This window comes from Corythoichthys intestinalis, chromosome 14, assembly GCF_030265065.1.
Source record: "Corythoichthys intestinalis isolate RoL2023-P3 chromosome 14, ASM3026506v1, whole genome shotgun sequence".
In the NCBI taxonomy this organism is placed as follows: domain Eukaryota; kingdom Metazoa; phylum Chordata; class Actinopteri; order Syngnathiformes; family Syngnathidae; genus Corythoichthys; species Corythoichthys intestinalis.
In genome coordinates, this window is record NC_080408.1 from 48,756,767 (window position 1) to 48,772,630 (window position 15,864).

The following is a 15,864-nucleotide window of genomic DNA, read 5'->3' on the forward strand; positions in this document are numbered from 1 at the left end:
AATAACGCGTCTTAGGCGGACGACGGGAGCGATGCGAGGCGCCCCCTCCATCCGAGAGCATGCCGCTTAATTTGACTCAACAGTGTGTTTCTTCATTTATATTACCGCTAAATACACAAGCTTGACACCAATTTAACAGGAGCTATTTTTTTTTCATGGGAGATATGGCTAGCTCTGGCAGTGTTCATCGCAAGCTGCAACGAATGGCAGTAACTTTTTTATATCGCAAAATGTGAAAACGATTGAAACCATTACTCACCAAATTCAATCTGCTGGCAAATACAGGCAAGTGTGTATGCTGCGCTCTGGTCTGCCTCGGTGTGGATAAGGCCTGCTTTTTGTTTTTGCAGCTTTGCAATGCAACCAAAGGCTCTCCGAGCACTCCATGTACAGTAAGGAGTGCGCGCGTTTGGAATAATGGAACGCAGCTTTGGCCGATGATTGGTTCTCGTCAGCGAAGCATCTAGAAGGATTTGCTGACTGTGTTATTAAGTGCTCAGTTTACGTACTAAGTTAATCACATGATGATAATAATAATAATTAAATAAAACCTCCCGACCCCCCCCCCCCCCCCCCCCAAAAAAAAAAATTCTCCTCGGATCTACGCAATTCACGTAGGTCGCCCTTTTTGACTTCAAAACGGCGAATTTCGCCGAAAGGTGAGAGATTTTCATGCCTGTAGTTGAGGCAAAATAATGATTTCCCTATTCGTAAAACCTATTCTCGTAGCATTCCATCCGTCCGTCCATTTATTACCGCTACAGATGTAATCTATTGTTTTACTGACCTGGTTCTGAATGGTTAGAGGACCGGCACAGCACTCAGCTTTGCACTACTCAGCAATTGTATTCCAACCAAGATGTGCTACGTTAGATCCCCCATAGTCCCATGCCATTGGCTGCGTGAGCCCAGGGTAATCATGGGACACGTAGTCCATATACTACAACCGGCGACGAGAAAGCCGGTCCGCGGTAATTTTAATGGGAAAGTGGCAAACACACACGCCGTTGTGTCCATCTATTTATCTATTTATCAATCGCATCGGCAATGCAGATGAGGCAGGGACACTGTTCGAGTGGGGTTGCCGTATTTTGCAGTCAAAAATAGCGGCCGATGTGTGCGAGATCAGGAAGTAAACTGACCTCGTTTTCAGTTTCGTTTTCCACATTGTAAGCTGATTTTAGAAACCCTTTTGAGAAGATGACAAGGGGTATCGTACTTTTCAGCAGGAATGGACAGAGAAATTTGCCTTTGTGGAGAGTTTTTGACACTTTCCGAATAAAGACAAACTAATAAAAGAACACCTCTGTCGGCAAGAACTGTTCACGATCGTACCAGCATGATGTCAAATCAAATTGAGGCAACACAAGTGAAGGACATAAATGGAGCACCGTTTTTTTCTCTCCCTTTGGATGAGTCAACAGACGTAAGCAATTTATCCCAGTTCAGCGTGATTGCCAGGTTTTGATAAGGAAAGGGACAAGAGGTGAGGATTTATTCAAGTCCTTCTCTGAGTTGGCGAAAGAAAAAAATCTACTGATAGATAAACTTGTTTCGGAGTGCACTGATTGTGCTCCGTGCATGGTGGGGAAAATCAGGATTCGTGGCGCTTCGTGAACATGAAAAGACGCATCCTAAGTTTGTCAACACCTGCATGAAGCTTAACAACACCAAGTATCAACCAGACTACAAAGCCATCGGCAAAACCATGCAACACCAGAAGTCACATTAATGGTAAGAAATACTCATCATTGATTAGCAACAGGATAACAATGTTATTAAAAAGAATTCAGAGACTTATTGTACTTTAAAAGTGTTGAAATTACATAAAATGGACACAATAGTTGTATACATATTGTATGCCTCTCACGGAATTACATTTAACAATATGTGGTGTTCATGGCTCCCTCAGCCAAAAAGGTTCCCGACCCCTGCCCTAGAGACAGAACAAATTGTCAGAAGATCATCCGGAGAGATGAAAACTTCAAATGTTAACCTGTCCGCAACTCGCCAAACCCTATTGTCAGCATAGTTCAATTGCTGTTCCAGAGTTTTAAGTGAAGCTGTGAGCACTTCTATTGAAGCCCACGAGATAAAGGTAAGAAGCGACTGAACAATTGTTGGAGTGAAAATTTCAAACAGAGACAAGATGGTGAACTATCCACAGATGACCCGTTGAACTGTGCTTCACGCAGGAGCGAGACGCACGTGCGACTCCTATTTGGCATCCTTCAACCTGGTCGGATCCACCATATTTTTTGTTACCCAGCAGAGGATTTTTTTGTTTCTCTTGACCACCAGAAAACAGCTAGAAAGAAAGTAAATAAGACATTGATAATCCACCAGATATACTACTTTCTATTGGAGCCGTTCAGCCTTTTGCTGAATTTGTTTTGAGTTCGCTCTTGTCATTTTTACTTTTAATGCATCTGTCTTTAATAAATGAAGTGTTATTGACTTAAGAATTTTAAGAAAAAAAACGTGTTGATAACTAGATCATACAAATAATCAAAACTAACTGATTAAAAGGGAGGAAAAGATACTACTACTACTAATAATAATAATACATTTCTAGAGCGCTTTTGATGATGGGAACACAATATCGCAACAGGAATAACAAAACAATCATAAAATTAGATTAAAAGCAGGATAAGAGTAATAAAAAGTTTAAAAGGATAAAACTGAGATAAGGATCGTGGTGGGTAAGAAAGTGGATTTGAAAAGTGATAGGGGAGATATATTGCAAAGATCGAGGGGTAGAGAGATCCAGAGCTGGGGGGCACAGTGACTAAAAGCTCTGGAACCGAAGGTGGCGAGACGGACAAGGGGGACTGAAAGGTGGAGGATAGAGGAGGAGGGAATGAACGAGGGGGGCACAGTTAATAGAGAGGAGATTGTGTAGGTAGGGAGTTGCCAGGCCATGGAGTGCTTTGAAGGTAATGACAAATATCTTGTAATTGATTCTGAGTTTTACTGGGAGCCAGTGAAGTTGATGGAGGACAGGGGTGATGTGGTGTGTGGTGGGGGTCCGAGTGATGAGGTGTGCTTCCTATTTTTGGAGGACCTGCAGTTTCTGGAAGGACTTAGTTGGGAGACCAAAGAACAGTGAGTTACAGTAAGAGCCGGGAAGTGACTAGACCACAAACAAGTGGAAGCAGTATGGTGGGTGAGAGAAGGGAGTAGAGCCTAGATCTTGAGGCCGAACCTGAGCCGAATTTCGGGCCGGGTTGGCCCAAAATGTCAATCATTTACATTCGGGTCGGGCCAGACTTCTCTCTCGCTAACTTTAAAAAAAAATAAATATATATTGTATACTAAAATGATGTATGGATGTTAAATTAAGGAATACTTGTTATAAAATAAATAAATTGGATAAAACAGAAGGCAGAAGAAGGTAATCCAAAACATGAGCCGCAGCAGAGCCTGTGCATTGTTTGCGCACATGAACGCCGTGGTCCCGCCCTCTTTTTAATCTTCCCCTCACGCTCTGGCGCTCTCCGTGAGTCTGCAACTCTGCATCCTGGCATTTCCTTTTCGAATTTCGATATGGAAGTGGGGGTGAAAAGCAAACTAAAGACGAGGAAATTGAAAAGGCAAGAATCCACCAGTAGAAGTGGGGTGTGGAAAGGATTTAAATTGATAGTGGAAGATGCGATAGAAAACTGTCGGCCTTGCGGAATGCAACAAATGTGGCGCTTTGCTCTCAAAGACTGACACGTTGACGCTGAGCAGGCATTTTAAAAAATGTACTGGCCTAAAAGATGATATTCGTCAAAACATTGTTATCATTTGTTTCGAGGGCCACACCTCTTCGTTCTAAGCAGGACATCGTGGAGCTCGTGTTGTTCCTCAAAATGTTCTTATTTTGTTTCAGTGCTCCTTAAGGCAGGTTGTTTTTTTGTGTGCTCTGATGCGAGTCATTAAAATGAAGAATGTTATTTAAAAGTATTTTAGTTTTTGTATATGCTGCTGTTCTTCTCCTTGTCAGAGAGGCGCGCCCATGTGGGCACAGTATCCCACACAGAAATATATTTAACAAACCTTCCCAGCGTTATTTCGTTGTGTAAATGCATTTATAGTGATCATAAAATAGGTCGACTATTTAAACATTATGAAAACCTACGTTTTTTTCAGCCAACTCGAAGAAATTAAAATAAATGTCTATTGCATTTTGCCCAGCAAATGACGCATGAACTATCCACCTCATAGAACAGACACACAAATATAAAAGATATAAATGTTAATTGAAAATGCACCTTACAGTCTTGTTTAACAGGGAGAATTTGTTACAAAAGACAGGCTTTAATTTGGTATCGTTATGCACATGGCATCGTCACAAATGTGATCACGCAAAACACAACCACGGATCACATGCCGGCATTTCCTCCTCCTGAGTCCTCACAAACAAAACGGGCTCAGGCCTACAAATAAAACTTGAATTTTTCGTTGGGGGGGGGTTCGAGCTCGGGCCTAAAAAAAAATTAAATTTCGGGTTTTTTCGGGCTCGGGCCTGCAAGTTAAGTTAATTGCTCGGGCCGGGCTTTAATACACGCAGGTCGGGTCGGGCTGGATTTTTTTAGGCCTGATCTAGGCTCTAGAAGGGAGGAGGCAAGAAAAATTTCGAAGGTGGAAGTATGCCGATCTGGTGATGTCGTTAATATGGGAGCAGAAGGAGAGTGTGCTGTTGACGATGACACCCGGACTCTTAACCTGAGTGGAGGGGGATATCGGTACATTGTTGATGGTAATAGAGAACTTATTATCATTACAGAGCGTGGTGTTGCTGGCTACAAGGAGGACTTCTGATTTTGAGCAATTGAGGAAGACGAAGTTGGACGAGAACCAAGAGTTAATGTCTTCTTAACAGTGGGTGAGGGAAGAGGGTGGAAGGGAAGAGGATGGTTTTGAGGAAATGTAGAGCTGGGTGTTATCTGCGTAGCAGTGGAAGTGAATGTCATGTTTGCGGAAGATGGAACCGAGGGGGGAAAATATAAATAATGAAGAGGAGTGGCCCTAGACGGAACCCTGGGACACGCCAGCGGAGACAGGGAAGGATTTGGATTTGTGGGGGCCAAATTTGACAAATTGTGTGCGGTCGGACAGGTAGGAAGTGAACCAAGAATGGGGTATGCAGGTGATACCAAGGGAGGAGAGATGGTCGAGAAGGATTTTGTGAGAAATGGTGTGGAAGGCAGCAGTGAGATCAAGAAAGACAAGGATCAAAGTACAAAAAGAAATTCAAACATTACCAATAAGGTGACACGTTTTCCTTTTTTTGAGATTAATAATTTTCCATTTTTTCTGTTAATTGTATGAATCTTATGTGTGTTGTTTGTATATATAAAAAAAATAGGCCAGTGTTCCAAACCCATTACATATTTGTGTCATTTATTTGGTTTATGCAAATACAGCTTCAGTAGTCGAACATAGCACTGGTCCATAGTTAGATTGACTGTAATTACTTCATAGGTGGTACAGAAACTTACAGTCAAAAAAATAATACAAACTAAGCATGTGGCAGTATGAGATTTTGACAGTATGATAACGTTGAGCAAAAATATCACGGTTCCACAGTATTGCAATTATAGCTTCAAAATGTGTTATTTTGAGTTTTTAAAAAAAATCCATTGAACAGGATTTTTTTTAAATTTTGCAGAACGTATTTACAAATTGGAACATGAATATAATGTTAAAATAAATAATTCACGAAAATAAATATTTTAAATTAAAATAGAACTTATAGACTAGCCACAGCTCAGGTTGCTCAAAATTAGAGCAAGAACAAAAATAATTGCTATATAAATTTTTTTTTTTTTTTTTAAACTTCCAAAATAATATTTAAAAATAAACCGTACAACTTTTTTCAATCTAAATGACCTACATATGTAACAGAGGTCATTATATAATGCAGATAAGGTGGCTTAAAAGTTGGTGGGGACAATTTGAGCATCCTGAAAAGTGCGTAACTTCCCTATGCAAACCCACGTCCTTGGTGATGCCCCTGCCCAAAGCCAGTATAATCAAGCAAGTGTGTTATTTTCCATATTTGGCATTTGAAATTCTTCAACTTTAACTGGTTATGAGATATTAAAAAATGTAAAGATTTTGGAGAAAAGTTCCTGACATAATCTTTTGGTGATTCTAGAATAAATGTACAATAAGACATGTTTGAACTGTTGACTCAGTTTATAACTTCTCAGAGAAAAAAATCAACCCCTAACTTCACAAAAAATTCTCTGAGTGTAAAAGCTTAAGGCTGAGTTATGCTTCTGCGGCAGACCTACACCGTCAGGGCAGACCCAATTTACAACCCTTCGCCGTAGCCTGACGTGCACCTCCACAAAATCCTGACTCGGCGTCATGTCGCTAAGACTGTTGTTTCTGGTTCAGCGCGAGATCACCGCCATTTTCAAACATTGTTTTGCTACATGCAAAAATGGACCAAGCCAACAAGAGTATCACCGAAGAGGTCTGCATGTACGAAAACCTCTACAATGTTTAGTCAAGACATTATAAAGATTGCTAAAAGGCAAGCGATTCATGGAGATTGCTGAAAATACGGGGCTGGGCCAGCGAATGCATTGAAAAAAAAAAAAAAAAAAAAAATGGAAAAACCTCCGAGACAAGTATGTGTGTGTTCGGAAGCGAATGGCCACACGAAGCGGTGACTCAGCTGGCCAAAAACTGCCAGCTTTTTATCACTTTATGAAGTATTTTTGGTTGGTGCACTTTATCAATTATTGTTTACATACATTTACATTTTACACTTCAAGTATATAAAGAATAAAGCACAGGTTTGGTGTCGAAAGAGTTGTTTTGATGTTTAATTTTCAACAACAGACAGTTCTCACACTTGATACATCATCACTGATTGTTTAGGAAGTTCCATAGCCGCCAGAAATCTGCGATGGCTTCCCACTGGCTGGTTGTAGGAAACGGCAAAGAAATCGGACAAAACGCTGGACAACACAGCTTGCTAGCTTCAACCCAATGCTAAAATTCGTAATGACTGCGAGTCTCTGTGCAGCACCTCTGCAACAGTCTTCTGTGCCTCAAAATTTGTATGATCAACATATGTTGTTAAATGTTGATGAGCTGAAGATCCACATTCAAGCATTCCATCTACGTTGCCATTGTTGTCCAACCGGAAAAAAAACTCAAGGGATTCGACAAGAGCCCCCCAAAACCGCACAAACACAACGCAACACCCCTCTAGTGGTTTGGCGGTGAATTACGGAACAACGCATTCCCTTGCCGCAGAACTATCGAATACTAGTTTACGCTGTAGGGGTCTACATCATCGCTACGCCATCACCGCAACGCAGAAGCATAACTCAGGCTTTAAGGTCCACTTGTGACTGAATCTTTGGCCCCATCTGAGCAGGCAAAAGGTTTTTCTCCGGTGTGGGTTTTTATGTGCTTTTGTAAGTTTCGCTTTTCAGTGAAACCTCGACTACAAATTGAGCAGGCAAAAGGTTTTTCTCCTGTGTGGGTTCTTGTGTGTTTTTTCAAATTGCTCTTGTGAGTGAATCTTTGTCCGCAAACTGAGCAAACAAAAGGTTTCTCACCAGTGTGGGTTCTTGTGTGTACTTTTAAGGTGCACTTGTGACTGAATCCTTGACCGCAAACTGTGCAGACAAAAGGTTTTTCGCCAGTGTGGGTTCTTGTGTGTGATATTAAATTCCTCTTGTGGTTGAATCTTTGGCTACAAACTAAGCACGCAAAAGGTTTTTCACCAGTGTGGGTTTTTGTGTGAGATATTAAGTGGCTCTTGTGGCTAAATCTTTGACCACAAGCTGAGCAGGCAAAAGGTTTTTCTCCAGTGTGGGTTCTTGTGTGTGTTATTACCTGGCTCTTGTGACCGAACCTTTGGCCACAAATCGAGCAGGGAAAAGGTTTTTCTCCAGTGTGGGTTATTGTGTGTCTTTTTAAGGTGCCCTTGAGACTGAATCTTTGACCGCAAACTGAGCAGACAAAAGGTTTCTCACCAGTGTGGCTCCTCATATGCATACGACACGCATAGTTATTAGCAAAGGTTTTCCCACACTGAGAGCATTTGCAGAATTTGTCGTTATGGTGAGATTTCTTATGACCGTCATCATTGTAAGGCGAGGGTGATGCGGCGCCATTTCTATCTGCTGGAGAGATGAAAATGTCTGCTTGCAGTCCTTCTCTTGAGGTGCTGCTGCAGCTTTCGCTCAGTTCATCTTCACTATTCAAGGGCTCACCAGTCCACCTGTTGATACCTCCTTCCTCAACATCCTCTTCAACGCCAGGAGATTCTGGCTCCTGCCGCTCAGGACCAAGATATTTGCTGAAACCTGCACAAGAAGACAAATGATTTGTTTTATGGACCGTCTATAATGCTAGTAGGCCGTGAGGTTAGACTGGCTGAGAGAGCTTGTATGTGTGTGCACGTATAAGCAGTGTTGTTAATGACTTCTGCCTTCATCAGGCGGAAGTGTTCGCCGAAACATGTCAGGTAAATAAAACCTATAACTATTGTCTGGGATCAAAGAAACATTCAACTAATCTATACTGTATATCTGTAGACAAAATGGCCTCAATACCACGATAATGTCATGTACCGGGTGTATTTGCATGCGTTCCTACATGCGCTGTGTGGCTGACGTGAGTGAGGGAGGCGCGACAGAGCGAGACATCTTCCTGTTGTTGATGGTAGTTGTTGTGCTGGCTGCCGGTGCAGGAGCCGTCTTGTTTCCACAAGTTCCAAAAATAAGGAATTACAAACCGGATGCAGCTAAACTCTCTGTCGACGTTACAATATATACATTTTTGTAATTCGCCTTTAACTGTCGATGGGATTTTGTGCTCGTGGTTACGTCATCAAATACGTTGACTAGTCGGGACAGCTCTAATATATATTAGGGGTGTGACCAGGGCTGTCAACAGACGGGGACAAGAGACCATTATAGGGCCCACCCCACCCCACCCCTGCCACCGGCTTGTCACAACAACATACGCAGTACTTTAACGCTTTGCAAGTAATGAAAGTGTAAATTTTCAAATTATTTTAATTTGAGATGGACAGTTAAATTTAACAGACGGTAATGTGATGTGACAATATAAACAAACAATTTCCATCTATTGTCCCATGTAGGCTACAATTCAATACAACTGACAGTGCTATGCCTGACTGCTAAGCAACAAAACAGTATAACATCCTGTGCCTGCCCCCTCCACATACCTGAGGTTATCAAGCCCTCAAACAGTGATGCGCCTAGATTTTTTGACAGCAAAGTCATTTATGACATCAGTGAAATCCAGTTTTTGAGCAAGGTCACACTCATAGGAGAGCAAGGTGTTACCAGTATCCCCAAGGGGCCGCTGTCCCCTACAATATGACCAGCTATACCAATTTGGCACAGACGAAGAGGTGGGTGAGCGTAAGGGGGGGAAATGGGAGTTGTTGTGCAGTAGTGCCAAGTTGAGTGGCTGGGAGTCCCCCATTGTTAATAAAAGTTCCAGCAAAAAGCCATCACTCTTAAAGTTTTTAAGTATATATCGAATAGAATAGAATATTTAATCAGACAATGATTTAAATAAAGAAATATGTGAATATAAAGTAAAATAAATTAAGGGTCATTCAGTGGCCCCCTATGGTCCTGAGGCCCAGGTAATCATACCCGGTGGCCCCCCCACTTTCAACGGACTAGGGTGTGGTGGTACACACAATTCACGGTTCAGTATGTACGGGGGGTCACGGTTTGGTTCGGGTTCAGTACAACAGGAAAAACAAAAAGCTTTATTTCTCACAGCATTTGAAAGTTTGTATACCATTAGACTCATATAGGTGAAATTTTAAAAATATAAAAACTGTGACCTATGTTTTACTTGGAATGAAAAGGACAGTTCAATCAGTATATAACCAATAGTCAATAAACATATCTGATGTGAAAGACGTTATAGATAATTAATAACAGGGGTGCACGACATCCATTTTTTGAAACCGATACCGATAACTTCCTGCTCCTCAAAGCCGATAACCGATAATGAATATATAATTTTTTGAATGTATATTCACCCAGGTTTTTGAACACCTGGAAGTTAAAAAAAAAAAAAATAGTGGTGGATTCAACATAGATTTTTGCCTTTGACCTCACCAGATTTTTCATAATGACATGAACATTATTATGAACAAAACAAAGACAAGAATAGTCTTGACTTCAAATAAAGTGTCAATATTTATTTTTTTCAAATATAATTTGAGTCAATCACAATCAATTAGTCAATATAATTGAAGAAGGGTTTGTTTTAGTTCAGTGTTCATTATTCAGGAAACACAACAGGTATTGTGCTTTGTCATCAAATAAAAATATTTGGTGCTACAGGAGAGGAAACTGTTGTGGTCTTGGTCCATGGAACAACTTTCTTAACCTGGGAGACAGGTTAGGATAGCAAGTCTATCAATAACCAAAAGTCCTCTCAATAACTTACTAACTTATAGCTAACACTGTAAAATGCAAACATTATATAGTAAGGTTCATCACTCATTCCTCATAACAAAAATATGGTAGAGCAAAAAGGATTAATGGCTTTCCTTATAATAATCAATATCAATCTTCAAAACACAATCGAAGCAATTGCCATCTTTTCAGTGGCTTATTAAGATGTGTTCCTCACTAGCCGTGCGGCACACTTAAGCGTGACGTCACAGAAAGGGAGCGCTTGATTTACAAATGCACACATCCCAATCCACCGACACCGTGCCAAAAATATTACAGTACATGTACTGCCCAAAACAGTGCGTTTCACTTCTGCACTGCCCGACAGCCATCTAAAAATGAATGCACTTCCATAAACCACAAGGCTTGGTCTTTTCTTGCTTTTTTGGGAAGACACTTGTCTTAATATTGTGAAAGTACAACAGAAAAATAGACATATTCAATACTCAATATACAACAAACTGCACAATACATTTATATACACAACTATTATATGTAAAGCATAGCACACTAGCTTGAGCTACTAGCTCTACTCTACATCAAATTGGTCTGCATGGCTGTCACCCCAGGAGGAAGCCTCTTCTGAAGACAGTACACAAGAAAGCCCGCAAACAGTTGGCTGAAGACATGTCAAGAAAGCACATGGATTACTGCAACCATGTCCTATGGTCTGATGAGACGGGCGGGCTTTCTGCCTTCATTTTTCGGACATGAAGAAATTGCTAATACTGTCGAGCTAGTTTGACGGAAATTTTTTGTGGTTTTGAAACTGTGACATTTTCATACCATGGTGTACCTTGAAACTGGTAATCAGCACATGTTTAGATAGGACCGCCACCAAATGACAGTTTGGGCTTCATATATAGACGGAGCCCCACACTGCCCTCAAGAAGAGTTACGTGATACTCACAGAAAAGCGAGTGTGATGAGGCGTCGTAACTCTCCGATGGTTGAGTGACGAGGTCATCTGGTTGGGATCCTTCTTTTGAACAACTGCTGATGCCACTCAAGGGCTCCACCCCTCTGCTGGTCTCACTCGGACCTCCATCTTCAACCTTCAAGGGCTCACCACTCCACTTGGAGATGTCCACCACCTCCACTTTAACATATGGAGGGTCCTCCTCTTCCTCTTTAAATGGATGAGGTTGCTGCTGCTCCTCAATGTGGGAGTTCTCAACTATAACGATATACTCTTCTTGCTCTTCTTTAATGTGGACGAATTTGTCCTCCTCTTTTTTCTTGATTTGTGACGACTCCTCCATCTCCTCCTCCTCTTCTTCGATGCGAGCAAACTCCTGGCGTTGCTCTTGACTGACATCTGCAAGACCAAGAACATAATCACACATGAGCCAAAACTTATTTCTTCATTTGCCTTATACAATCCCCAAAATATTTACAGGGCTGTACACTGCGAGCATTCAGCTCGCATTTCTATGAAAATTTGTGTCTTTATTTTTCAGTTTTGTTAAAAAAAAAAAAAAGTTGCTTCAATCATAATATATATTTTCAATTAAAAAAAAGTCACTTCAAAGAAAACAGTGTTTAATTTACAAAAATGTGAGACTCAAAAATTTGATCAATCATCAAATTTTAATCATTTATTTCAGAACTTGTGCAACACAACACGCTACTGTCAGCTGCAGTTGACACCAACAGAACAATAAAAGAGAAAGTAAAATCTCTTCCGCACCTTTCTCACTCTGTCACGTCAGCCACGTGGTGCATTCAGGTACAGCATGCAAAACATCCGCCACATTAGAACCTGATTTGGTACATTATTACAGAAATTATTATTATATATTATTCTGATTTTTATTTGTAATAGTACCAGCAGTATTTATTAAGGTGTATGTTTTCGGGCTGTGGAACGAAGTTAGTGCTGCAACGATTAATCGATTAACTCGAGTATTCGATTACAAAAAAAGATTCGAATTACATTTTGCTGCTTCCAGTATTCGCTTTATTAAAGTGGCGTTGTAATGGTTTATTTTGAAAGTGTCTGCTTTCAATTTCATTGATTTGGGTGGATACACTACCCTCTTGTCTGCCTCATTTCACATGGCTGGATCCAACTGCTCCATGTCAAGACCAACATAAACCGAGTTTTTGTTTGCGCGAAAGTTTTTTTTAATGCATTCGTAATTTAGGTATATTTAGCCGTTTTTTTTGTGGGAATATGTCTGAACCATTTGTTAAGAGCATTGTAAGAAAAATTGTTAGCATTTTCTACCAATCAAACTAGCGGACTTTTGCTATGTAATTCAACCAATTGTTCTTTTGTTGACAGAGATCCTTATTTATTTATTTATTTATATCATTTGAGGCTCAGCTCAGGTATTTCAATTGTTTGTGTTCCTCGTCAGATTACTCGATTATTCGAACTAACTAGTTAATGGATTAATGGACTACTAAAATAATCGATAGCTGAGCCCTAAACGAAATCATGGAATTATGTGTTCTTATGGGAAAATCCTGCTTGACAAACGACCATTTATTTATTTATTTTAAAAGTGTCATGTTCAGCTACCTGACGCAGAGAATGGAAAACTGAGTGTCCGATTTTTCTGAAGTTTTAATGTATCACAAGGGAGTCCATTGTGATAATTCAACATGTCTCATTTATTAGTAGAAAGCAGTGAACAGGAAGGAGTTATGTGGGAATAGAAGGAGAAGAGAGAGAAGTACAAACAAAAAGAAATACAATGAACGCCTAAAGTAACTATAAATATGTTGGTGCTATCGCTAGCCAGTTGTATACCCAGTTGACACTATGTGAAGGGCCTGATGACCAAGGAAAAAAGAAGGGGGGGGGGGGGGGGAAGAGTCAGAAAAGTGATTGGGAGGGGTGGAGTGTACACAAATCAGCTATGTGAGGTGTCAAAGCCAGTATTTGTGCGAATCTGTTGTGAGTATGCTGGCATCCTATTCTATTTATTTATTTCCTTTTTCAGACATGGACAGGCACCAATCCAAACGTACAGCATTCATTTGTGTTTGCATTCAATTTAACTCTAAAAGATAGAGATGCCGAAGCTTAAAGCTATCTGTATCTATGGTATCTGATCGCTAATCCTGACACTGTTTTACTACTTGAGTGTGTCTACGTACGACATAGGACCATTTCCACTTACAAACAAGGTCCTGGAACGAATCAACTTCGTATGTAGAGGTACCACTGTACTTCACCTCTCGACGTCATCACCGAGATGGAGGCGCTTGAGCACTATGATGACAGGACTCAGGAGGAGCTAAACGCCAGCTTCAAAGACGCATTTCTCCTCATCTCCGCTTTGCCAAATTGTACTATATATAGTCAAATCGTCTCAATGTATGATTTTAATTCCAATATGAATGCTATTTAATATTTCAGTTTAGGTGTCATATACGCTTTAAAGAGAATAAAACCCACAAATAAGAGCATACACAGCACTAGTCATACATTTTCTATCTATAAACAATCAAATTGTAACGTATGGTATTTGCTAGACATTTAAATGAGTCAAAAGTCAACTCACCTGACATTTTGGGACTTGATGTTTGCTTGCCCGGCGATATGTTGATCCCAAGCGCGTTGTTTGTTCTCTTTGCTAGCGGCTAAAATCGGGTAGGCTAATCTAGGGAGGCCTCGAAGTTTCCACGTACACCCAAACGATTCGAAATAGAAGCGAGATTGAACGGCTTCTAAGCGTGCCCGAAAATGTTTTGACACCTTTCAGTGAATTATTTTACGCCATGTGGCCAAGGAGAGATGAAAAGGGGTTTGTCTTCTAAGCGCTACTGTTCCAAAGCAATCCCCTCCCAAACAATCAATAATACCCGGCTGCAATGCAGCTGACAGCCCCTACAAACTACGCCCATATGATGCTTCGGCGGTAGCGTCTGATTCGTCTCATAGATATTACATGTGTATAGAACTCGATGTTAAATGACAGACTCTCGCATTGCAAGAGAGTGCGGACGAGCGGCGCAGGGTATTGAGACAGGCGGGCTGCAGCCAGACCCCTCTCGACTCGGCGGCGTTAGTAAAAAGCCGCCATATTAAAGCAGGACGGCTCCGTTGTAGCGAACCTAAGGTGAGTCACTTTTTTATCTAAAATCAAATTAAATAAATTATCCTAAATCGTCAAATCCTTTAAATGCTGGAACAGTTTTAACACTTTTACATAAACTATTTCTTTGATTGAATTTTTTTTTTTTTTTTTGGGATTGAAGCAACTTACCATTTACCATTTAGACCAGGCTTGTCTAAAGTCCGGCCCCGGGGCCAAATGCGGCCCGTGGTCAAATTTTATCCGGCCCCCAGCCTCTGTCATAAAATCAATAACATCTGGCCCGCACACAGACTTAATAAATTGGTCAGCAGTACTGCCACCAGCATATGAAGTAGCTTTAACACTAAAATCTGCTCCTCATTTACCCACTAAAAGACGCAGCACTCTAAGCAACATTACCTCGTGTGACCCTTTACTCCCAATTTTCTAAAATGGCGACAGTCAACAAAAAAGTTGACTGCGACGGCCAACGCTTCAAGGATAGGTGGAAATTGGACTATTTCTTCACTAAAATACGCAACAACTGTGTCTGCCTCATTTGCAAAGAAACAGTCGCTGTTTTTAAAGAGTTCAATGTGAGGCGATATTACCAAACAAGACAAGCTGACATGTACGACAAGATTACGGGGAAGATGCGCCGCGAGAAATTGAAGCAACTTGAAGCTAGTTTAATTTCACACCAGCAATATTTCGCAAGACCCCGAGAGTTGAAAGAGAACGCCACAAGGCTAGTTGTGAGATTGATGAAATTGATTTTTTTTTTTTAAATAAAACAAATGTGACACACTGAATGGCTTGCTAAAATTTGCTTAAATATATTGTTCTTCATAAAGGTCGTCAGCCAAGGTCGGCCCCCCCACATTTTTACCACACCGAATCCGGCCCCCTTTGCAAAAAGTTTGGACACCCCTGATTTAGACATAAATGTCCTACCCATAATATGGCCCATACACAACAAGGTTTGCTTCAATGAAAGAAACTATTTTCTATGAAAAATAAAGTGGTTAGATTTTTGAGTCTCAAATAATTTTTTTCACATTCAAAAAACTTTTTTTCTATTTTTTTCTATTAAAGTGATTTTTCTTTTTTTTGTGTCTTTTTTTTTTTTTTTTTTTTTTAATTATCAAAAGACAAATGTCCAACCGAATATGTGGCCCAAACTCAAAACAACATTACTTCAATCAAAAAAGTTGTTTCAATCAAAAATTCAAAGAAAACTAATCCAGCGTAGGGCTACTGCACCTTAAAACAGGTTTTGTTTTCTTCTTGAGATAACTGTTGTTGTGATTTGGTCTAAACAAATAAAAGTTGATTTTATTTTAACTTAGAACGCATCCATAACTGAA

At 40.5% G+C, this 15,864-nt stretch overlaps 1 protein-coding gene across 2 annotated transcripts; it reads right to left on the reverse strand.

The window, feature by feature from the left end:
- Window positions 1–4,513: 4,513 nt before the first annotated feature.
- Window positions 4,514–15,595, reverse strand: LOC130930256 (gastrula zinc finger protein XlCGF57.1-like). Of its 2 annotated transcripts, XM_057858079.1 has the most exons (4): window positions 13,982–15,595; window positions 12,157–12,228; window positions 11,377–11,784; window positions 4,514–8,321 (listed from the first exon to the last, which is right to left on the reverse strand). In XM_057858079.1, exons 3-4 carry the CDS (start codon window positions 11,726–11,728, stop codon window positions 7,342–7,344), a joined length of 1,332 nt encoding a protein of 443 aa, XP_057714062.1. In that variant the 5' UTR covers window positions 11,729–11,784; window positions 12,157–12,228; window positions 13,982–15,595; the 3' UTR covers window positions 4,514–7,341. The 2 variants fall into 2 exon arrangements, with proteins under 2 accessions (XP_057714062.1, XP_057714061.1); XM_057858078.1 differs by lacking the exon at window positions 12,157–12,228 and having other exon boundaries at window positions 4,515–8,321; window positions 13,982–15,592.
- Window positions 15,596–15,864: the final 269 nt, after the last annotated feature.

What these genes read in the sequence shown, in the direction of transcription:
- LOC130930256 (XM_057858078.1), bottom strand. An exon ending in CTCATCACACTCGCTTTTCT is followed by an intron (nt 8,322 to 11,376) that starts GTGAGTATCACG and finishes CTTCTTGTGCAG; the next exon opens with GTTTCAGCAAATATCTTGGT.